Source organism: Gymnoscopelus microlampas (genome assembly GCF_963454915.1).
Source record: "Gymnoscopelus microlampas genome assembly, chromosome: 13".
NCBI classification, from domain to species: Eukaryota; Metazoa; Chordata; class Actinopteri; order Myctophiformes; family Myctophidae; genus Gymnoscopelus; species Gymnoscopelus microlampas.
In genome coordinates this window covers 44940111-44965598 of record NC_139950.1, presented here as the reverse complement: position 1 = coordinate 44965598, position 25488 = coordinate 44940111, and the positions used below count along the sequence as shown (strand labels likewise).

General features: G+C 41.7%; 3 protein-coding genes across 3 annotated transcripts; 2 read left to right on the top strand and 1 right to left on the bottom strand.

Annotated features, from left to right (window-relative positions):
* Nucleotides 1–371: 371 nt before the first annotated feature.
* On the top strand, nucleotides 372–9633 carry LOC311058678 (nectin-1-like; the record flags this gene model as incomplete). The annotated part of the gene is made up of 6 exons (XM_084076141.1): nucleotides 372–681; nucleotides 2107–2200; nucleotides 3693–3844; nucleotides 4419–4510; nucleotides 9026–9085; nucleotides 9535–9633. The coding sequence occupies exons 1-6, from the start codon at nucleotides 396–398 to the stop codon at nucleotides 9631–9633; spliced, it is 783 nt and encodes a 260-aa protein (XP_083932267.1). The 5' UTR covers nucleotides 372–395.
* A 116-nt stretch (nucleotides 9634–9749) lies between these two features.
* On the top strand, nucleotides 9750–10505 carry LOC311058677 (proteasome subunit alpha type-7-like; the record flags this gene model as incomplete). The annotated part of the gene is made up of 1 exon (XM_084076140.1): nucleotides 9750–10505. The coding sequence occupies one exon, from the start codon at nucleotides 9750–9752 to the stop codon at nucleotides 10503–10505; it is 756 nt and encodes a 251-aa protein (XP_083932266.1).
* Nucleotides 10506–19305: 8800 nt separating this feature from the next.
* LOC311058233 (fatty acid-binding protein, adipocyte-like) lies at nucleotides 19306–19716 on the bottom strand (the record flags this gene model as incomplete). The annotated part of the gene is made up of 1 exon (XM_084075600.1): nucleotides 19306–19716. One exon carries the CDS (start codon nucleotides 19714–19716, stop codon nucleotides 19306–19308), a length of 411 nt encoding a protein of 136 aa, XP_083931726.1.
* Nucleotides 19717–25488: the final 5772 nt, after the last annotated feature.

The window sequence follows — 25488 nt, the reverse complement described above, 5'->3', positions numbered from 1 at the left end:
ACTGAATATATAAAATGTTGAATTGAGTTTCTGCTGTTTTCACTACCTGACGTTTAAGTCAACTGCCATTTGCCATCATTACTTACTGTATTTTGATGTAATGATTTTGGATAAAAATGTGAGTTATGATAGCCAGGTTATTAAAGCAATAATATACACACAAGGCTGTGATATATTTCATATCATGGCTAGAGTGATGAATTTTTGTTCAGAGATTCTCTTTATAATGCTACATGATTGCCTTATGCTTTATGATAGCCATTTGAAATTGTACATTTGTTTTCCTTTTTGGATCAAATAAGATAATGCAACTAAGCACTGGGTAGTCAGTTGATGCGACTTATTTGTCTACTTTTGTTTGTGCAACTCTCTTAGTCCCTCCAGTGACCAGCCTGATGGTTGAAGCTCCTGCTCCCGTTGAGGGGGAGGATTTGGTCACGTTTGCGAGCTGCATAGCTTCTGGTGCCAAACCCCCTGCAGATGTCACCTGGGACACTGGGTGTTCTCCAGATCTGAGAGTTGCGACCAACTCCACCCTACATGCCAACGGCACCACCACCACAGTCAGCCATCTGGTCGGCATACCAACCAGAAATATCAACCACCTCCTCGTCCAGTGTGTGGTCAAGCAACAGGCCCTGGCAACAGAGGAAACCCTGCCCTTCACCATTGAGGTCCACTGTGAGTTATATACCTTACCCTACAGCTTATACACTTTCATATTTGTATCAACAGGGAGTCACATGTGCAGGTTAACCCATTAACCCAAGACCTGGAACGCATCTGTGTCACTTTGGATTTCTTTGGCTGTTCAAAAATAGCAGACATACAAGCCCGAGTGCCGCGCTATGAGCTTGTAGATCTGCTATTTTTGAAAAATCTTGGGGGGAAAAATGTGGATTTAAAAAAAAAAAACTGTTAGGATTTAGAAAACATTTTTTAAGAATCGCCTCAGGTCTTAATGGGTTAAACATTATCTCCTGTTGCGCTCGGGTGGCCACCACCACGGAGGCTGTGGGTTCGAATCCACAGTTGTGCATCCGGCTTTGTCGAGCGTCTACACGAACACAATTGGCCCGTGTTCGGGGAAGGGAAGCCGGCCGGGGAGGAGGGTGATATATCGGTCATTGCACGTACTCCTACGGGCTGGGGGGGGGGGGGGGGGGGGCGTCACCTGTCAGTGGGGAGTGTTAGGCGGGAGGAGTAGGACGAAGGCTCTGCGTCCTCCTGGTGGGGGCTCCTCACTGGCAGGTGAGTCAGTAGGCTACAACTGCAGAGACAACACAGAAATGTGTGTGGGGAGGAATCAATTGACATAACGACTAAATTGGGGAGAAAAAGGGGTAAAAAATGATTGCCTACTCAAAAAAAAACCTTTTTCTCCTGTTGTGTATTGTGTGAAGTCCTTGTTGAACCACACTATACAACTAGTGGAACAATCTGTAGTGCCTGTTTTCCAAAAGACATCACAGACACGTAATTGTCTTCTATAGCAGTGGCTTTCAACCTTTTTCGCGTCAAGGACCCCCAAATTGACACATATTAGCCAACGTACCCCCATTTGAAAAGATATGCCAGGGACTCAACCGTTTTGATTTCTTGGGGGTCTTAATCTACACTGTAATCATCATCATTAGTGTTCATTTAACTCTGAGAGTGTACAAATGGAACCAAATGGACCCGTCAGGGTCCATTTGGTTCCATTTGTACACTCTCAGAGTTACAGACACATAAGGGTCAATTTGGTTACTAACTATTAATTTGGCTGGGGACCCCCTGGAACCCCCTCAAGGACCACTGGTGGTCCCCGGACCACTGATTGAGAACCACTGTTCTATAGCATTTAGCCAGTAGGTTCACAGGTATGAGTACTAGGTTCCACTGTGTGAGACCATGCATGCCTGGTGGTCGTACACTAAAAATGATGCCATGCAAGGAGGAGTTAAAAGGCTTCAGTGTTGACATTCAAAAGCACCATTAATCTTAAAGTCAGTTGCATCATTATCTATATGGGTGCCATTATCTCCTGTTCAGAACATGGGGGCTACTGACATCCTTCTTAACTACTGCCCCTACACTGTGTCCATTTCATCTCCTTTCTTGCAGATGCACCTCTGTCAGTGAACATCCATGAAACATCCGAAGACGTGTTTGAATGCGTGTCTGACTCCAGTCCAGAGGCAACGTACACCTGGAGCAGGTAGTTTCAACAAACTAGTTTAAATGTAAACGGTTAAGTCTCTGCATACATATTCAATGACATTTGTTGAACCTGTATGCTTACACACACTCAAAAGTTGAAATAGCCTTTCTGTTAAACATAATGATGTCTTGTTTAGTATATTTTGTATCCACGGACATGAATGTAACCAAACGCACACCATCTCAGCTAGACGGACACCATATAGCAGTGGTTTTCAAACAGTGGTCCGGGGACCACCAGTGGTCCTTGAGGGAGTACCAGGGGGTCCCCAGCGAAATTAGTTAACATAGCTTCACAATCATTTTAACCGCTTAAACTTTGGCTATTCAAAAATAGCAGATATACAAGCTCATAGCGCGGCACCGAGTGCCGCGCTATGAGCTTGTAGATCTACTATTTTTGAAAAACCTTGAAAAAGTGTGCATATCTTTGAATATTTATGTTTTTTAAAGCAAAAATTAACTGATATATTTGCTTCTGGCGGTCCCTGGCACAAAACATTTTCAAATGGGGGTCCACGGGTATTTAGAAGTAACATCAACATTGAAATGTCATTGGACCAAAATACTATATTCGAATCCTGGAAATATCTATATATTTTTGGAATAGTATGGCCACTCAATACAGGGTTTTCTCTCCAAAACGTAGCTGTCCATTTTATCAGATATTTTATTTTAAAAACATGACGCTGTTCTTTTGTGTGGGATACACCATTGGTTCTCAAAGTGGGGTCCGGGGACCCCTAGGGGTCCTTGGGGGTGGGGGGTAATAAAGCGTCACCATCATTTTAACCACTTTAACCATATTTTATACTTTGGCTATTCAAAAATAGCACATATACAAGCTCATAGCGCGGCACTCGCTTGTAGATCTGCTATTTTTGAAAAATCCCTGGCACAAAATATTTATGAGATGTAGGGGGGTCCGCAGCCAAATACATATCATTTTGGGGTTCCTTGACATGAAAAAGTTTGAGAATCACTGGGATAAACCAAGGGGCCAGCCTGACATATTTACAATGAGGCCATGAGGGTTTTTGACAAACTTTAGACTAGATTTTCTTACCTTAATAAAAATTGTCATAAATTCTATATGCTTCCAGTCGCTAGTTTAAAGTCTCCTTTCAATCATCATGATATGCGTTTTGCTAAACTATGGTCCCATTTATTTTAAAATTGACGATAAAGTAGGCTATTCTCTAGGAGGGGCGGGATGATTTGATTTACAAGCTACACAACCAATAGCATTCATTCCCCGCCCCCGCTCTTGATGACAAGCTACCCAACCAATAGCATTCTTTGGGGATTGTTTTCCGGTTCCTGTTACCGACGTGCTTTTGGGCTTATATTAGAGATGGCGGATTTAAAATTCCTGAACAATCGGCTTCATTTTCTGTCTGTAGAAACCAGCGGTCTGGCTTTGTCCATCTGTTTTATACAGTCTATGGGATAAAGGCTCATCCTGAGTGTTTGCTGTGTCTCTGTTGTAGAGTGAACCAGTCATGGCCCACGTTTGGGGTCTGTGCTGAGGGAGGCAGGCTGACCTTCAGCGGCCTCAACTTTGACCTGGAAGGTCTCTACGCCTGTGAAGCTTCTAACCCTCATGGACGACAACATGTCTCTCTCTACGTGTATGACGCAGGTGAGAAATATGCCTGCACACCACTGAACCCCAGGGGGTTCAAGTACCAATACTGCAATATAGAAATACTCTGTTACAAGTAAAAATCCAGAATTCAAAATGTACTTGGGTAAAAGTACAAAAGAATTGGCATCAAAATGTACTTAAAGTACCAAAAGTAAAAGTACTAAAATATTTGAAAATAGCAGATCTACAAGCTCACAACGAGCTTGTAGATCGGCTATTTTCAAATAGCCGAGGTATAAAATAGGGCTAAAGTGGTTAATGTATGTTCTATAACATCATAATTTACATCCGCAAAGTAACTAGTAACTAAAGTTTTCAAATAGTTGTAGTGGGGTAAAAGTACAATATTTGCCTCTGAGGTGTAGTGGAATAGAAGTAAAAGTATTGGAAATTGGAAATACTGAAGTAAAGTAGAAATATCTCAAAATTGTACTTACAGTACTTAAGTAAATGTACTCAGTTACTTTACACCACTGGTGCTTTGTAAAATGTAATGTCTTGTCATGTTCCCATGATGTCTTCAGTGTCATGATGAGTCTTTTTTTTATCTCCGCCTTCTGTTCTTTAGGACGCCGCATGAGCTGGGTGAAGTTCTTTGCCATCTTCAGTTCCATCATCTATCTCATCATCTATATATATTGGTTCTTCCACTTCATACATGTACAGTACTACAACCCCGGTAACTATCAGCAACATCAGTAACCATCCTATTTGTGTGTAGTGTTGCTGTGATTCTTTTTTCAACAATATGTTTATTGATTTTCCCCTTTTTTTCCACAAAATATTTCAAAATTACATTAGAGACATAACAAAAAACAAAAAGGACAAGTACATTTAAACATTACAAGACAATCAATGAAAAAACAAAAGAAAAACACACAATGACATCAGCACTACTCCTCTCCAGATTCTTCCATCAAATGTGACAGATTATTGTTTTCCATATACTGTATAAAACGTTTTTTTTTTCCGGAGGTAGACATAAAGACCGTTCCCTGAACCACTGTGCAATGCTTGGTCTGTCCGGCCTCGTCCAGGTCAATGCTATTACTCTTTTAGCTTGTAAAAGACAAATATCTATAAATATTCTCTCATTGCGCTTTATTCTGTGTCCAACTGGATAGAGGCCTAGCAGAAATAATTTAGGTTCTGGTACAATGTTAATTAACAGGATCCTTTGTATTTCCTGCCCAATCTCCCTCCAAAACTCTACCAACCTTGGGCATGACCATAAACAGTGGAACAATGTGCCTCTATCTTCACCGCATCTGGTGCATACGTCCGGAATATTGTTATTAAACTTATTAAGTTTCACTGGTGTGATGTACACTCTCATAAGCCAATTGTATTGTAGGTGTTGCTGAGAATCCAATGGTGATTCCAGGAGCTGTGATTCCAATGGTGATTCCAATGGTGACTCCAGGCGTGTGTGCCTAGAGGACGAGGCACACCTCTGACTCCAGTCATCCTCTTTTTTGCATCAATGCAATCCTGCCACAGTTGATCGGCGTGCAGAAGCAGAGGAATGGCTGTCCCCACCCTAGCACTGCATTATTGTAAAGTATCTCTTATGTTTCATGATATGATCTTTGTAAAAACGGGACCACCTCGTGGCAGTGGGGCCTGGCTTGTTGTCGGCTGCAACGTGTAACGTAACGTATAAGTATATTTTGATTCCAATGCTTTTGTACTTTTAAAAATGTTTCCCAGACTTTTACTTGTAACAGAGTAATTAATTGGGTGGTTGTCGATTGCTGTCAGCCTATGAAAGACAGTTGCCTGCGTCAACATTCCATCCTGTGACTCTGCACTTGCAGCCGAGAACAAACCATGCCCCACTACTTTACATTTAACAAGCTGATGCGTTAAAGGAGGAGTTCATCCAAAAAAGTACTTATTTTCTATCATTTGCACACCCCATGAAGCCTTGAATTCATGGATTATTTTTTGTTTTTGTGGCATTCCTAAGCCAAGAATTTGATGACCAGGTGTATTTCCGGTAGGAGACACAAAGAATCTACTTTGTGTCTCCTACCGGATACATTAGCCGGTAGGAGACGAGAATCAAATTATTAGCGTAGGAATGCAACTACAACAAAAAAAAAATCCATGGATTCAAGGCTTCATGGGGTGTGAAATTGATAGATTTTCTTTTGGGTGAACTACTCCTTTAAGAATGCGTTACATACTGTTGTATTACTGTAGATTGGCGTCTAATGTATCAGACCTGGGTGTACTTGAATTTTGAAAGGTTGAGAATCACTGAATGATTGTCATACTGGGAATTTGGCTTCCTATCTAAGTGCCTTATTTTGAAGTGTCCGACTCACCCCATTTACTGTAACTAACCCTATTTCACCGTTGCATTATTTCTGAAATATTTACCAAAAGAAATGATGATTCTGATTGTAAACATGATGAAAGATGGTAATATGATGTTCATAGTGATTCCAGACATTATTGATATTTTTATTATTGATATTTTTTGGTTCACAGGAAACCTTCATCCTGTGTGTGCGTTGTACCGAATGTGAATGTTGAACTGTTATTTCTACGTTAAACCACTGCACTGTGTTCTTCAGTTCTGAAACACTACATTTATTATTGTTGTTATAATCATTATGCATGTATTATATTAACCCATTAAGACCGGGAAAGCATCTGTCATTAGATTTCAACCGCTTTCACCATTACTTTGGGCTATTCAAAAATAGCAGATCTACAAGCTCATAGCGCAGCACCGAGTGCCGCGCTATGAGCTTGTAGATCTGTTATTGTTTTTGAAATCGTGAAAATGTGTGCAAATCTTTGAATATATATGTTTTTTAAAGCACATTTCTTTTACTGGAATCTTTGCTTCTGGGGAAGTCCGCAGACCCACCCCATCTCAAGATATTTTGTTCCAGGGACCCCCAGAAGCAAGGATTTGAGTTAAAGATTTATGTATATTATATTCAAAGATTTGCACACATTTTCATGATTTTGTTTTCAAGCTTGATATACAAGCTTGTAGCGCAGCACTTGGTACCGTTATTTTTTGTATATCTGTTATTTTTGAATCGCCAAAGAAATCTTAAAGTGACACAGATGTGTTCCCGGTCTGAATGGGTTAACATGAAGGATTTCACTGCTACAGATACTTTTGGGATGGCATAACTCTTAACAGGGAAGTGCATTGTTCAGAGTTTTTCAATGATGAAAGCACAGATGAATGGTATTGATATTGGTATTATTATTTATAAATGTACAGTACAGGTCAAAACAGCATTTTATTAGGGCTACGTCAATTGTTTTGAGAGCTTTTTCAGAGATCTTCCTTTTGTAGTTTTCTTTTTTACAGGTCGGACCATTGTTTGTGTACTGTATAGAGTTTAAAGTCTAAACACTAGTGTATGATATGGTTTTATAGACAGTGTTATAGTATGCAGCTGAGTGACATTTGAAAACGGGGAGCCTCAACAACAGAACCGTTTCAGAGAGTTTGTTCTAATATGTTTTATTGAAATTTGCACTATATTTTTTGTTTTAATTGTTTAATTTCGTTTGCACTAAATCCTCATCTGTGATTAAACCAGTGTGATGGCTCACACTGGTTTTGTATGTAGTTACGTCGTGTGCTGTTTGACACGCGTTTGACAAACAAAATGGCATTACGTTTCCCCTTCATCGATTTATCAATAGGTCTCTTGTCTGTTGTATATGTCTGTGCCTTGTTAAACAGTGTCTGATCAGCCTTACATTTCTTTGAACGCTGATCGACGGCAGATTGCATGAACTGTTTGTGGGCCTGACACAGCTCCACGACCGTCTCAAAGTCGTCAGTATCTCAGGTCCACGGCTTGTTTCGGATGTCTGTCATTGCACTGACAAACCACTCACCAGCGTTAATGGATCTTTAATAGAAGCCATGATATGACAGTTTGTCAGGCTGACAGATGCGCTGCTGCTGCTGAGCGACGACTTGTTGTTTGGGTTTGTTTTCGAATACTGTGCTTTTGTTGAGACACATGATGTGTTTTTGTTGCTGTAATAAATGGCAATAACTAAATGGCTTCACAGTGGCTCCCTTTTTTTTAAATTATTATTATTATTAAGCGTTGACACTGAATCAACACTTCACATCTTGGCTGGGGCACTTTGACTACACTGCCACCTCCTGGTACAACAGCCTCTCGAAGTCATTAAAAAAAAATCAGGTTTGGTAACAAGCAATGTCCCAATGATTTACAGGGAACAACTCAATTTGTTCCCTGTAAAGACACATCACCTCGATGTTAAATAGGCTATTTTGTCCAACAAAAAAAAAAGATATTAGGAAAATGATCTTAAGTAATGTAAAGTAGGCCTATACATGATTTGGACATACATGGTACATCATTATCAGACCTACATTTATCCCTCAACATATTGTTTATGCCCAAAATGATTGGATATAGAGGTTTTGGAGCCAATTGTAGAAATATGACACCTTAATAAAATAATTTTGTAGTCATGTATAGGCTACTTTACATTGTGAAGTAGCGTATACATGACTACGACCCTTTCATTGCATTGCCCAGTGGGGTCTAAGCATGGCCCTTCAGTCCTATTGGTTGTGCGGTTAAACCCCACCCCTTCTGCCTCTTCTGAAGTTCCGCCCTGCTCCCTGGCTGCTTCGCCTACAACGTGTGGGAGCGGCTCCCCCCGCATGAGAATGAGTTGCTTCACACATAATGTGTGAGTCCGCCAGTGGCGTGCACAGACATTTTGAGGGGCAGGTGCTCAAGTAAATTATATATTTTTTTGTTTTCTTGGTCTGCTCTTTTTTCCCTCTACACCTATACCTCTTTGCCAAAAATAGCCGATCTACAAGCCCACAACGCCTCGCAGCGCGAGGCGTTGTGGGCTTGTAGATCTGCTATTTTTGGCTAAAGTTCTCCTCAGAAAAGGGATGCTAGGTTTCGAGTGGTTATGGTAAAAAGAAAAATCGTATCACATAAAGATTTGGCAGACCCCCTGTAGTAACTCTGAGGACCCCCTAGGGGTCCCGGACCCCCTGTTGAAGACCCCTGCTGTAAACTGGGGGAAATTCTTTTTTTTTTCTTTTTTTTCAATAGGGCACTTCTGGTCAAGAGGGCAAAGGCCAGCACCACCTAGAGTCTATCTGTGCACGTCCCTGTGTGAGTCCGCCCTAAGGAGGCTACAGATGAGGCTGACACAGGAGAAAGGCTCAGTCAGGACTGTTGGAAGTTCAAGGTAATATTGTACAGATTATTTCCATTACAAACCCGGGGTCCATGATGTTGATATCGAGTTTCCAATTTTTTTGGGGCGGTGTAGCCGCCCCCTATAAGTGAGTTTTGGACACTGACCAATCCTGCACCGTGATTGGCCAATAGTGTACAACGCAGTCTACAACCCTAACCCTTCCACAGTCAATGCAAATCTATACTTTTGCAAAGTCAGCCAATCACATTACAGCTAGTGTCATCACCACTAGCTGTAATGTGATTGGCTGACTTTGCAAATTCAGGACTGTGATTGGCTAGCGAAACACATGACACATGTGCAGCCCTATGAATAGCAGTATGGACTTAAAAAAAAAACATTTTTATGTTTTTTTTAATGTGACTCACTTCCATCACAGTGATGACCACTGTGACCACACCGCCCACTTCACACTGGGTGTGATTTTTTTATATCAGGTTGCCATGGTTACCCAATATTTCCAACCAGAGTACTTGGAGGCCAGTCATAGAGCCATGTGGAACTCCATATTTGGGCAAGACATCATGACATCATGAGGCAGTCCTTTTAAAAAAGCTGGCACAGAGTCTGAGGGTGTTAAGCGAGAAAGAGACAAGGACAGATAAGAATCACCCCACAGCAGCCAAGGGACGTTTTCAGTTAACCAGACACAATGGCAGCAAGATATGACAGAGCAATCACTGTGTTTTCTCCAGACGGCCATCTGTTTCAGGTGGAATACGCACAAGAAGCCGTAAAGAAAGGCTCCACAGTGGTGGGAATCAGAGGTAAAGACATCGTCGTCCTCGGCGTCGAGAGGAAATCCGTGGGGAAATTGCAGGAGGACAGGACCATACGCAAGATAAACACCCTGGATGAGCATGTCTGCATGGCATTCGCGGGTCTCACCGCGGACGCCCGTATTTGCATCAACAGAGCTCGCGTCGAATGCCAGAGCCACAGGCTGACCGTTGAGGATCCGGTCACAGTGGAATACATAACCCGCTACATCGCGGCGCTGAAACAGCGCTACACCCAGAGCAACGGGCGCAGGCCGTTTGGTATAGCCGCTTTAATCGTCGGGTTCGACTGCGATGGGACCCCCAGGCTGTACCAGACGGAGCCCTCGGGGACCTATCACGCCTGGATGGCGAACGCGATTGGCCACAGTGCAAAGACCGTGAGAGAGTTCCTGGAGAAGCATTACACGGAGGAAGCCGTTGCCGTAGACACGGAGGCAATCAAGCTGGCTGTCAGGGCCTTGCTCGAAGTGGTGCAGTCAGGAGGGAAAAATATCGAACTCGCCGTTATGAAACGAAACGAGCCACTGAGGATACTGGAGTCCAGGGAAATCGAGGCGTTTGTGGCCGAGATTGAGAAAGAAAAGGAAGAGGAGGTGGACAAGAAGAAACCGAAGAAATCTGGTTAACCCTTTAAGACCTGAGGCCGGCGATTCTACAAAATGTCTTCTAAATCCTAACAGTTTTTTTTGAAAAAAACCCATGTTGCTACATCAGTGGTTCTCAAACCTTTTCAGGTGAAGGACCCCCAAAACTATGTATTTGGCCACGGACCCCTATCTCAAAATATTTAGTTCCATGGACCCCCAGAAGCAAAGATATGAGTTACAAATGTTTGCATAAAAAATATGTATGTTCAAAGATTTGCAAAATGTTCATGATTTTTCAAAAATAGCAGATCTTCACTACAAGCTTGTAGCGCGGCACTAGGTGTCGCGCTATACGTATGCTGGGGTTTAGGTGGTTACGACAGCAGACTTCAGTTCATCGGCTTAACTCCCAACACTTTTTAACACATTTTCTGAGCAAACCAGTAGCAAAACATTAGCCTGGCATGGCCAGACTAATATCACTACGTAGATACTAGTCTGGAATCTCTGTGTGGAACCTGCATCTCCAAGGGGCGAATTAAAAAAATGCCTCATGGTGATAAACCCGCCCCCGTATTTGCATACCGGGCCCTGATTGGTCCCTCACTACTTCGGAGGGAGTGCAATCCAGCATCCAATCACAACTGAGCGGTGCCAGACCAAATCTACCGGGGTCAATTTCTTTTTTTTTGCAATGTCAGATTTGTCTGGTTTCCAGGCTAGCAAAACATATGCATACATATTCCATACTTTTATAGATTTCAACACAGAGTTAAGTCCGGGAAATGACATGCTGTTAGGTCTACACAGCATGTATTCTTATCATGTAGGCTACTATTCTGAATAGTAATGGCTCAGTAAAATTCCACTTGTTTTAAAAAAGAAAAGAAAAGAAACTAGAGCTATAGATCTTTGTGGGGAAATAATCCGGTGGTGAGCGACAATAACTAAAATATAAAGCAAGGCGGTTCTAATAACGCGTGGCTGTGAATTCTGTGAATCTCTGATGATACGTTGGTGACGTCGGTTTTGCCCAAATAGGACTTTGGTCCTGGTCCTGGTCAGAGTTACTTGGAGGTCAGTCTGTTGGCTTCTTTCGAGTTCTGTGATGTTTTTTTTGTTTACGTTTCTATGATAAGCACAACCACCCCTGAAGGGGGGTGTATGTCATAGAAATAAACCCCCAAAAAGTTAAAATAGTTTGCAACATGATGCGCTGTGAGCTTGTAGATTGCCTATTTTAGCTATTAGTATTTTCACATTTGCAAGTGTTTCTCATTTCTGAGTGCCCAGAGCTCAGGGTCACTACCACCCACAGTACTGAGCAGGGCCGGATTAGGTTCTGAGAACCTTATCTGAAACAAATCCAGAACCTGTGTAATACGTTTCACGGCACGACCCAGTTCCTGTACTAGTCAAAAAGAACACGCCCAGTAAGACCTGAAGCCGATTCTAGAAGTGTCTTCTAAATCCCAACAGTATTCTGAAAAACGTATGTTCCTATATCAGTGGTTCTCAAACCTTTTCATGTCAAGGACCCCCAAAATGATATGTATTCGGCCGCCGACCCCCATCTCAAAATATTTTGGTCCAGGGACCCCCCAGAAGCAAAGATTTGAGTTACAAATGTTCGCTTTAAAAATATATATATTCAAAGATTTGCAAAAATTGTCTCGATTTTTCAAAAATAGCAGATCTACAAGCTCGTAGCGCGGCACTCGGTGCCGCGCTACAAGCTTGTAGATCTGCTATTTTTGAAATGGGCTAAAGCCAAAGTGTAAAATTATGCTTTTTAGCTCAAATAAAAAAGTGACACAGATGCGTTCCAGGTCTTAATGGGTTAAGGTGTGGCTCTGTAAGAAGCAAGAAATGTGTTTGTCTGTGGCTAATATGTAAAGCACTGGACCAATCAGCGCCAAAGCGCATACATTTTATAAATATTCAAATTAAATTTTATACTGGCGGTCGGATCGGTCTGAAACCTTGCCTAAACATGGGGTCATATACAGATACATCATAGATGACTAACGTCATAGACTGTGAACAAAAGGAGAAGGTCTGCACACCGTCTTGATGTCATAGACTTGCCACATTAAGTCCAACATCCAAACGGAGGATGTTGGCCTTGAAAATCTTTTGCATTAGCCCCGCCAGGCCAATAATCTCGCAAAGCACTGTAAATGTCTTATGCATGCAGCCAGCAGGCCAACAAAGTACCTCCATGCATTTTTATATTGTATCTAAAAAACATAAAAAAAAACTCCAGACTTTTGTACTTCATCACTGTCATTCAATCCCACAAAGGTAAAAAGCTATTTTAAAGAAATCATGTGACATCACAAAGAAGAACTACTGAATCCTTCTATCAATGCGTGGGGGTTAAGTAAATCTCTCTGAAATACTACGTTGATTTCACCATTTCTTACTATGGTAACTTACTGAACAAGTCGAACAGTCTTCGACTGTCGACTAGGCTTCGACTTTTACAAGTTGGTCGTTTTCTTTCCAACAGAGTTTATTCTCCTCATTAATTACCCCCCCACCAACCGCAACATTACGCACCTGTAGCCTATTGTGTGCCCCTACAGCAGGGGTCTACAACGTTTTCAGGCCAAGGACCCCCTATCTGAGAGAGAAATGAAGCAGGGACCCCCTCTATATTGTATAAAATTGTGTTTTAGATTAGACTTTTTTGTTTACTTGGTCTGCTGTCTTTTCCCTCTACACCAAACACGTCTTTGCCAAAAATTGCCTGTGAGATTGTAGATCCGCTATTTTTGGCTAAAATTCTCCTCAGAAAAGGGATGCTAGGGTTCAAGTGGTTAAGGTAAAAAAGATATATATATATATCACACAAAGATTTGACGGACCCCCTGTAGTAACTCTGAGGACCCCCTAGGGGTCCCGGACCCCCTGTTGAAGACCCCTGCCCTACAGTATGTGCTCACTGGAGAAATGTGGTCTATGTGACACTCAAGGAAAAGTGGAGACGTTTTACTAAATACACATTTTCTGCCATAGGCCTAACTTTCAAATGGATATGATTTGCTGACTGACCCCAAGTCGTAGTAATTAATTATTGGCTGAGTAGACCACAAATGTAGGTCAGGAGGGCATACAGTGGGATTACATCAGGCTCCCTCTGGAATACATGAAATGTGTATGTAATATCACAGCCATTAGGACTAGGGTCCGTCCTATACGTTTATATCCTAACTAAGTAAATAAATACACATGTTTTTGGGGTGTCACAGCACCAAATATCCTTGTATGACACCTCATACTTCACTGTTTACCGTTGAAAGTGATATTGGAGTAAGTGCCTGAATTGTATTTGCACAGAAAAGAAATGAAGTCATGATTTTATTGTTGAATACATTTGAACTGACATTTTTGGAGTTGTTTCCTGTCCAGCTGAGCTGGACACTCTGCTAACTTACTAGTTCCAGCTGTGGAGACAGTATGTTTGGTGATAATCGAGAGAGGGGCAAGTGCAATATGTGTATGCATGAGTGCAATAGAGACCAAGTGCCCTGCTCAAGTTGTGCTGTTCTGTTGCCAGTGTAATTGGGCTGGACCAAGTCAGAATGGCAGAGGGGGGTTGTGATGTGCTTGTGAAGAAATTGCTAAGTGGTGGAGTCCAAACTAATTGCCTCCAGCTGAGTATAAAGTGCTGCCAGCAACACACAGATTCAGTTTGGTAGAATGAGAGCGAAGCACCACCATGGCACCTGTGTTAGAGCCCCTGTTTTTATGTCTTTTGTATTTTTGTGTCTGTGAATAAAGCACTTTTTGGTGGCACCAGACGCTAAGTCGAGCAATCCAACAGTAGGGAAGAGAAACATGCATGTTTACTATTATACCATTTATTAGTTTGATAAAATGAAAGTATGGATGACTTTTTCAACGTCTGCAAATGATGACAAAAAAGAAGGACTTGATTTTAGCAATGTTTCTGAGCTGGAAGAAACTAAACAGACTCATGTCCCACCACCCATACAACAAGGTGGCACAAGAGATAAGCTAAGTTCTATCCCTGAGGACCTGTCTTCAAGGCATGGCAGAAGTGGAACCGACTGCATACTGGGTTGGCTGCTTCAAAACATCTATGAAGAAGTGGGGCCTGGTAGCAGTGGTGGAAAAAGTACTCAACTATTTTACTTAAGTAAAGGTATCAATACTGCAATGTAGAATTACTCTGTTACAAGTAAAAGTCTGGAATAAGAAAAATACTTGAGTAAAAGTACAAAAGTATTGGTATCAAAATGTACTTAAAGTACCAAAAGTACTTGAGCATTTTTGAAAATAGATCTACAAGCTCACTAAAGTTTTCAAATAATTGTAGTGTAGTGGAAGTACAATATTTGCCTTTGAAATGTAGTGGAGTAGAAGTGAAAGTATTGAAAATTGGAAATACTCCAGCAAAGTAAAAATACCTCAAAATTGTACAGGGTTAGGTACACTACTTGAGTAAATGTACTTAGTTACTTTACACCACTGCCACCTGTCCCCTACATAGTCCACCACGGAGGCCGGCCTCTTTGATTGGAGCTCCCAGCAGGGGGAGGAATTTAAGTACTGGCGAGCTAGCCCGATGTATGGAGGATCCACGTGACTGCAGACGCCGCTGGAGGCCTCATCCGGGGATGAACTATAGAGAGTTGGGGCTCTTATCTCTCTATCCATGGGTTCCAAAGGTTTGACCCTGGACATCACTTACACAACTGATGAAGTCAAGAAGACGGCTCAAGGTAGGAACACCCCGCCCTTTTTTTTTTGCTGCTATGCTGTGTGTATATACCAGTGGTTCTCAAAGTGGGGTCCGGGGACCCCCAGGAGTCCTTGAGGGAGTTCCAGGGGGTCCCCACTCCCCAGCTAAATGATAGATAGTTAGGAACCAAATGGACCCTTATGGGTGTGTAACTCTGAGAGTGTAGAAATGGAACCAAATCCATTTGTACACTCTCAGAGTTAAATTAACATTGATTTTACAATATAAATTGGGGTCCCAGAGATAGAAATTCCATTAAACGGGGGACCGTGTATAGCCTAATGCATGTTAAACTGGGGGTTCTTGAATTAAAATAGTTGAGAATCACTGCTATGCTGTAAAAAAAAATCTCTTATGGGGGTCCCTGGCATATTTTTTGAAATGGGAATAATAAGTGTCAATTTGGGGGTCCTTGACATGACAAAGTTTGAGAACCACTGCTATATACTAATGTGATTCAAGTTGTTGTACTATTGCTGTCATTTTGGGACCCAATGACGGTGGTAATGAAACGTGTTCAGTGACTGTTTCTGGCTCTGGAATCGAATGCTGATGTGAAGCTACAGTTGTGTTGTGTCTGCCGTTTAAAGGTAGTGGTGTTGTAACAGCATACGTGTATGCGGCTCTTGGTCACTTCAATTATCCTATGTGTGAGTTTTTAAGTTCAAGCTAGAGGATTTTGGGCTTTGACATAAACAGCCGTGAATTCCAGATGTTCATTTGGAATAGAAGACTGATGTTGATCTACAGTATGTCTGTCTGCTGTGTTGTTGTTGCTGCTGTTGTAGGTTGTGATCTGCAATCTGGGAACCCATTCGGTTAAAGAAAAATGTCAAAATATGTATTTTTTCCCTTTGTTTTTGCCTCTGGGGGCACCACTTCCCTTTTTGTGTAGAAACAAGAACTCGGTTTGGAACTCCTCCCCTTTCTTAGTCCACTTCCTCCCGGGTGCTTCTGTGTTATTCTACTAACAACAACACTACATGTTTACGGCAGTGGTGCTGATCTTGGTCTTGAGAGACTAGTGATCTGTGACGGGTTGGGCTTGGTGGCAACACCTCTGTCTATGTAGGGCAGGCCCATTCCCCATGGCCATTATTCATTCATTTATTCTTTCTTTCTGTCCTCATATTGTTTTATCACTTTAAAATAGCTAAAAGGAGAATATTATTGCTCCTAGTAATAATGGTTCATGAAGTCATAATGGTTATCGCTGATGGAATCACTTTTAATAAATATTTGTGGGCTATAGTGATATTTAAATAAATATAGAATTCAATTAATTACAAATCAAATCCAATCAGTACACAAGAATCTGGTTTTCAGAGTTAGTGCAGTATTTTAGTGTCCAGGATTATTATAATAAGACATTAAAGAAGCCTGTGTAGCTTGAGTGAGTAAAAAACTGAAAATGACGACACTTATGCTATATGACTGACGTTCACTATATTTTCTCATAGTGTGTGTGTGTGTGTGTGTGTGTGTATATAGTGTTTGGCTAATGCATGAGTTTATGGACCCAGTCGTAGGTTAAATTGATGATTTCTGTCTCGAAAGTGATAGATTGACCATAATAACAGTCATTATCCAAACCCAGCAAGATCATAGAACATCACTCAGGGCAGACTGCTTTTTTAGTTTAATCTGTGGAGTACCCCTGGCTTTACAGTGACTGTGATCTACTGTACCACCAGCAGAGTGCAGTAGAGCATTCCACAGTAGAACAGCATTGTCAGCAGTGCCAGGTAGTGATTCTATAATAGTAAGATACAGACAGTATCTGTGCTTGTGGGTCTAAAATTGGCACAGCCTGTTCTTTTTTTCCCCCTCACAAAGACCACTCCCCCCCTCAATCTTTTACCCCACCGATTATAGCATTACAAGCCTACTTTACAGTGAAAATACAATAGCAAGTGGTTATTGAGCTGAAATTATTTATAAATGCTCCATTTTCCTGTATAATGCGTCGGTTAGTAGGTCTACGTGTTTGAGATTTCTATACATTTAACTCTCCTATAATGTGCTTATCAAACGCGGAAATAAATATATCCATCATGTGTAAACCATTACCTCATCGTGGGTGTGAAACACCCGAGTAGCCTATAGGAGAATGAATGAATGATGGTGATCACATAAAAAGAAAAGTACAGTATCCGAGGTCACGACAGTGATGATGTATGATAGATACAGCATGTATACGTGGACGGAATGCAGAGGCACGGCCTTGCTGTGAGTAATGTGCTGCCAGCGGTGCAGTCTGTCATTTATAAATGTCAGTGAACAGGATGCAACGTTGTTATGAAGATGAACGGTCTGATGACAGCATGCATCAGATCACGCTTGCGAAAGCCATAATATGGGTTAAGATGCCATTTGATGGTGGTGATGCACCTTACACAGTCAATACATTGTTATTTACTGAACCGCTATTATAGATCTGTCCATGTTAGTCTAGTGCAATGTTTCTCAAACTTAATGTCAAGGTCTCCCCTTAACTCTGACAGTAAAGAAATGGAACCAAATGGACCCGAACGGGACATGTAAGGGTCATTTTAGACCCCCCCTAAAGGACCCCCGATAGTCCCTGAAATCCACTTTGAGAACTACTGGTCTAGTGCTTTAGACACTGAAGTATACTGACCCTTTAACCACATGACCCTTGTGTTGACTATTCTGGTCATGTAATCATAGGCGAACATTTGGTGAAAGTATAGGCAAACATTCGGCAGAAATGTCAGATCTACAAGCTCAAAACACGTTGCAACTTGTAGATCTGCTATTTCCGACAAAGAGGTTTGGTGTTTGTAGAGGGGAAAAGGGAGGTTAAAGTGGTTAAAGGGATAGTTCACCCAAAAAAGCAGGCAGCGGTTCCGGCAGGAGAGACAAAGGAGACTCTTTGTGTGTCCTACCCGAACCGCCACCGGTCGTCAAATTATTGACAAAAACAAAATAATATCCATGAATTCAAGTCTCCATGGGGTGACTAATCGATGGGGAAACAAAGTCATTTTGGGGGTGAACTATCCTTTTAAAATGTGACACTTGTCAGTAGGAAGGACATGGGTCTAATATTTAGGCTACACTTTGATTTCTCAATAAACAACAAATGGCAGTACATCCCTGAAAGTTCTATTGACGGTAAACCGAAAAGCAAATTTTCTATCCACAATATCCAACCTTTTAGACAGAAATACTCTCAAAATACTGGTCAGGTACTCTGGGCTCTTGTTCAATGTTACTTTGACCTCGCCTGTACAACTTGGGTACATTGGCATTTCCATGAGCCTTAAAACTAAATTACATTGATCCTCAGACTCCATCCTAGAACCCATCTTCTCTCTGCCCACTTCACCAGCTGCTAGTGGCTCAGAGTGGAGGAGAGAGTATCCCACTTTAAATTGTTTAGTTCACAGGATCATCAATAAATTAGCAGCCAAATATTTAAACTACTTTTTCCAAGGACAGTGATGCTCGTATTCCACCAGAGGTAGTTCTACTGATTTTGTACCCTCCCGTTTTAAGAGTTGTACGGTTGCAAGCAGTCGGTTTACCTTCCAACCTTAAGTTGATCAGTTTGTTTGAAAATGTTACACTTCCTAATAATTTGACTCAGTATTGATGCAGTCGATTTTTTTTCTTAAAAGAAAAGAAGCCATCTGGGGGGATACATGCTGCAAAGGGCCTCGGGTCGGATTTGAACCCGGGCCAGCTGTGCAAGTACTGAGCAGTGTTGCCAGATTCTGTGATGCCAGATTCTGTGAGAGAAACAAGCAACCAGGTCTAGGAAAACAAGCCTAAAAGAAGCAACTACGGGCCACATGAGCACTTTAAACATATGCATCGGCTATTTGAAAATAGCAGATCTACAAGCTCACTACGCGTCGCATCGCGACACGTTGTGAGCTTTTAGATCTGCTATTTTCAAATACAATCTTGGGGGGACAATTATAATAAGCAGACCTGGCAACACTGGTACTGAGCCCCCCCAATTAGTTTTGATTAGTGATTAGTTGCAGATAATGGACAAGAGGAAGAGATTTGAACTTTGCTGGTAGGGAAACAGAAACGTTAGGCCTCCCTCTCGTACGTCCTTACAGCCACAACATCATCCATGAAACATGTCACTATCAGCCTCCCATCTTGAATTTGTCGTTCCAGCGTGGTGCTCTTACCGTCCCAGGTCTGTTTCTGCACCAGCTTGCCGCCGTTCTCCAGAGTAACGAGGGTCTTTGTGTTTCTGTCGTCCGCGGTCGTCTCGTCGAATTCCTCGTCGAGTTGGAACTTGATCTCCATCGTTCTGAACGTGCTCTGTGATTTCATGGTGATGATAACCCCAGCGTCATCAATGCTCACCAGCAGATTAGGTTTTATCTTGTTGCCCACTTGCCGAGTCGCAAAGCCGACGCCTATTGCCTTCATGTATTTGTCAAAGTTCTCGCTGGCTGTCATCTTCCAGTTTCCAACAAATTGCTCGACCATGATGGTAATGGTGTAGCGTTGTTGACCCACAAGCTGTGAGTGATTATGGGCCACGGTTCTGGAGTGAAGGGCAACACATCCACTTAACAGCAACCTTGACTTTAATATTATAATGGAATTCAAAGAGGCCTGTGATCACACTTAAACCTTAGCCTAAATTTGGAGTCATACATCATTGATACGTCACAGACGTCACAGATGAATTATGTCACAGGCTGGGGTCACATGAAGTCTGACATCCACATTGGAACCACGTTGTTTCTATGTGGATCCCAGACGTCCACATTAATGTCTCAGTTTCCTGTACGTCTGAGCGGAGGTCTCTGCCTATATTCATAATCATCAATAATATATATATATATAAAATATATAAACCACTTTACCCATTAAGACCTGGAACGCATCTGTGTCATTTTTTAATTTGAGCTAAAAAGCATTATTTTATACTTTGGCTATTCAAAAATAGCAGATCTACAAGCTGTGCCGCGCTATGAGCTTGTAGATCTGCTATTTTTTTTAAATAGTGAAATTTTGTGCAAATCTTTGAATATATATTGTTTTAAAGCGAACATTTTTAACTCAAATCTTTGCTTCTGGGGGTCCCTGGAACAAAATATTTTGAGATGGTAGGTCGGCAACCAAATCATATCATTTTGGGGGTCCTGGACATGAAAAGGTTTGAGCACCACTGATATAGAAACATACTTTTTTTCAGAATACTGTTTTACTGATTTAGAAGACATTTGTAGAATCGGCTTCAGGTCTTAATGGGTTAAACCCCATATGGTTGATGACTTTTTGACGTGGTCTTACCAGTGCATCCAGCGCTGTGCTGCCAGACGGGATGCGAGGGGCTGTTTGGTACGTTCCCGCAGCGTGATGTTGGAGACTCGATCTTGCCATTTTATCCCCTCTATCGTGCGCAGCGCTCTGGTGTCAAAGCCGTCAATTCTGTCGGCCAGAGTCTTGTTGAGAGGCCAAGTTTCTGCTCCATAGAGAAGGATGGAGAGAACTGAGGTGTTATAAATCCGTAAAATATGGTCTCTCTCGTTATGGAATGGTGTCTCCACAGCGGCTTCCAGAGAGTTTTCATGGCACTGGCTGCCAGGGCACGTCTCCGATTCTAACAATGTTGCCGTTGTTTAATAGTGACAATGGACCAGAGGTAGATAAAGGAGGTCACAAACTCAACTTCCTCCCTACTGATGTGCATTAGCCCAGCTGACCTTTAGACACAGTTTATTGGCTTCATCTTGGTAGATCTCCAAGGCTTCTCTTAGCTGACCTAGAGTGGAGCAGAACAGTGTGGTGTCATTGCATATTCCAGATCTTTGAGGGGGTAATTGCTTAGTTGAACCCCAGACATACAAGCACAGATCCGTTCCATCAGATGGTCGATGATGCAGTTCGACAGGTTCTGGTGCAGCTACGCATCCCTGTCTCACTCCGCTGTTTGATTGAGACCCAAGTGGAGTTCAATATACGGTAGAATATTGAATGCTTTCCAGGAAAAAAATGAGAAAAGGTTGAGAACCACTGCTCTAGAGAGACCTCACATTCCCAAAATGCACAGAGTTAGGAAGTTGTGCTTTCTGTTGCTGCGCCCCACATACTTGGAATAATGCTTCACAAACGCTTTTAAGTTGATCTCATTGATACCACTGAGCCAATTCCAAAGGTTTAATTGCTTATTTTATTGTCTTTTTATTCTTTTTCATCATTATTGATCTCATTTATGTGTGAATCCATTTTCATACACTTTCTTGTGCTGCTAGATTTTAATTGTGTTTTAATTGATAAAGGGCATGTATCCTTGCGCTCATTTTGCTTTTAATTGTCTGCATTTATTGTGTCTGTACCTCTGCACCATTGGAAATTAGGGTTCGCACTCGATGCATTTTCCAAGCTTTTATACATATAAATGAGATGATGATGATATTGGCAGTGGTGGAAAAAGTACTCAAACGTTTTACTTAAGTAAAAGTGCAACGCGTCGCGATGCAACGCGTTGTGAGCTTGTAGATCTGCTATTTTCAAATAGCCTAGGTATAAAATAGGACTTAAGTGGTTAATGTATGTTTTATAATGTAACAATTTATATCTGCAAAGTAACTAGTAACTAAAGTTTTCAAATAATTGTAGTGGAGTAAAAGTACAATATTTGCCTCTGAGATGTAGTGGAGTAGAAGCAAAAGTATTGGAAATTGGAAATACTCAAGTAAAGTACAAATACCTCAAAATGTTACTTAAGTACAGTAGGCTACTTGAGTACATGTACTTAGTTACTTTCCACCACTGGCTATTGGTTGGCACAGCAATAATCAGCATCAAACACTACATTTTGTGTCTTGATTCGTATGATATGCTAAAACGTATATTCGTTGTCGAGTATAATGACCTTATTTCTTGTGGTAAGCTTTGGTTTTCTTTTTTATCACCTCAGGCTCTCAGCAGCAGCATGTTGGCTTACACCACATTCACGGTTCACTGGCCTCCCATTCCTACGGCGTATAGGAATGTGCATGATACATCAGAGACTCCCATCAAATAATCAGTGCTTCATGTACTTCAAGGACCGAAAACATGCATCCATAGATCAGTGGAACACATCAGAGACTTGAAATGCTCATAACGTATTAGGGATTCAACGAACGTGCATATCAGGGGTTTTTCCATCCATGGGATCGCAGCGTTGTTCATTCATCATGAGCTGCTACTAGCCATGCTGCGCCCCCATCATTCTAATGTGTCTGTGTCATGCATATTTCATGTCTCTGATGCCCATTAACCCATTGAGACCGGGAACGCATCTGTGTCATTCTTTTTAGATTTCTTTGGCTATTAAAAAAAATAGCAGATCTACAAGCTTAAAGCGCGGCACTATGACCTTTTTTTTTATTTTTATGAAAAATTGTCGAAGATTTGTGCAAAACTTTTTAAAGTGAACATTTCTAACTCAAATCTTTGCTTCTGGGGGGTCCCTGGAACAACATGTTTTGAGATGGGGAGGTCTGCGGCCAAATACATATAATTTTGGGGGTCCTTGACAGAAACATACGTTTTAAAAAACTGACAGACATTTGTAGAATCCCCAGAAGCAAAGATTTGAGTTTTAACAAATGTTCGCTTTAAGAAATATATGTTTACAAATAATACATACATGCTCATACATACATATATGCTCATACATGCATACATACATACATACATACATACATACTCATACATACATGCTCATAGCGCGGCACTTGGTGCCGTGCTATGAGCTTGTAGATTATTTGTAGAATATTTTTTGAACTAGTTGGAATAACGTGTTCCTTCCACGCGCTACGTCCAACCAGGGAAACTCTCCCCTGTCAGGTGACAAGAAGGTCAGTTGGCTCTCATGCATTGAAGGAGGCATGAGCTCGGCCCTGGCCTCCCTAGGTTGGCACAGGGAAGGTAGTGCCCAGGATTACATAGACAATTGGCACTGGGTGTAAAAAATGGGGTTACAAAATCGTGGGATAAAAATTTAGATAGCCAAAGAAATCTAAAAATGACACCGATGCGTTCCTGGTCTTAATGGGTTAAACTGCTGGTTTGACTGCACAGTTGGACTGTTTTTTTTTGCCAACTATTCTATTGTTCTTGGGGTGATATAGTCTCTCAGAGTGGCTGTCTAGGAACTGGAAGGTTGCCAAGATGGAGCTGGGGCATTAGACTCTATCTGTGTAGATGTGAAAAGATCTACATACGTGAATTTGAATACAACGGAATTACATAATATCTCTGATTTGTCCATGTACACAGATAGAGTCTTACAATTTACAATTTAGGCATTTAGCAGACACTTTTAATCCAGAGTGACCTACAGCAGTGGTTCTCAAACTTTTTCATGTCAAGGACCCCCAAATTGACACTTATTAGCCCGCGGACCCCATTTGAAAAGATAAGCCAGGGACCCCCATAAGAGAAGATTTTTATGGCTCTCTAGCAGTGATTCTCAACCATTTTAATTTCAAGGACCCCCAGTTTGACATGCATTAGGCTACGGACCCCCATTTAATGGCATTTATATCTCTGGGACCGCAATTCATATTGTAAAATCAATGTTAATTTAACTCTGAGAGCGTACAAATGGAACCAAATGGACCCTAAGAGTTACAGACCCATAAGGGTCCATTTGGTGCCTAATCTATCATTTAGCTGGGGACCCCCTGGAACTCCCTCAAGGACCCCTGGGGGTCCCCGGACCCCACTTTGAGAACCAATGACCTACAGTATAAGATTTAGACATACCTGTATTTGTGGACAGAGATACCAGTAATATACTAATTAACAAATATTATGCTCATTTATCATGGCTGATCGATCTATCATTATCCATCACAGATTTCAGCAGATAGTCAATAGACTGCCTAATTGAGGACACTCATAAAACATCCTCATTTGTCTTCCTATCCAGTATCATTTTTGTGTTAAATTGGGGGAACACGATAATGAGGAGTATTATAATGATTTAACCTTTATTATAAGGCTTTTAGCCCCACTATAGCGGTAGGGCTCTAAGGAGAGAATGGCAGTCCGCCCATCTGTCCGTCCGTCCAACACTTTGGTCCGAAACAAGATATAGAATCCAATGGAATTTGCAGCACACCAGCTGCCTGGAGGATGAACCCTACTGATGAACCCTACTGATGTGACATTAGTATAGGGCAACCTCCTGGGCTGTGGCTCAGGAAGTGCAGTGGCTGTTTGGGAAGCGTAAGATTCCTGGTTCGATCCCCAGCTGTTCCTGGATTTGTGTCAAAGAAGTGTCCTTGGCCAGAACACTGAACCCTGAAATGTCTTAATGGGTTAATGTGTGTAAGCTGTTAGGATATTAAAGGTACTAGAAATGCAGACCATTTACCTTTTGTGTAGTGCCACCATTAGACCAACATTACCACTTGTTTTGTGTTTAAAAGCACTTTGTAGCACTTTAACTATGGTGCAGTATTCCACTTAAAATCTTTTGCATACAGTATTTGTTAGCTCTTTAGTGGACGTACGATACAACATGTTAACAATATGTGGGCAAATTCAGGCTCTGTTAACTGTCAGAAGGCTTAACTCGACAGCCAGGGACATTTGTGTTAGAAGTACACAGTGTGGCTCTGGAAGACACATTATTACTGTCTTGTATTACTGCATTCAAACCTTCAAACCTTCGGCTAATGCTTCAGAGACTGCTCACCTACAAAGCTACTGTCTGAGGCCTGGGACTCTGTGAAAGTAGATGAGAGAAAAAATGATGCCAGGTCCCCAAAAGACAGCTTTTCCAGAATGGATTATTCTCTCTCTCTCTCTCTCTCTCTCGCTCGCTCGCTCGCTCGCTCTCTCTCTCTCTTTTTGTATGTCTGTCCCTCTCCTCTCTCTCTCTCTCCCTCCACCCCTCTCTCTCTCTCTCTCTCTCCCTCCCCCCTCCTCTCATTCTTTCATCTTCAGCCCTCAAGGTCTCATCTCCCTACAACAATTAAGGGAGTCGTCCCTGCGTGCACTGTGGTCTGCTCAAGCTGCAGAAATTGAGTGGAAATAATGCTAAAATTATGACACATCAGTCTCACCTTGTGAGCTCCTTCTTGCTGCTGACTGGGCATTTCTTCTTTCTTTTACCGCTCAAGCATTGGCAGGTGAACCAAGTTATTCCTTAAAAAAAAAAACACATCAGCAATTTTCTCCTTTTCTCATGTTTTATTTTCTCTCTGCCAAGTAAAAACCTCAGTGTTAATTGTTTCTAAAAAACGTTTT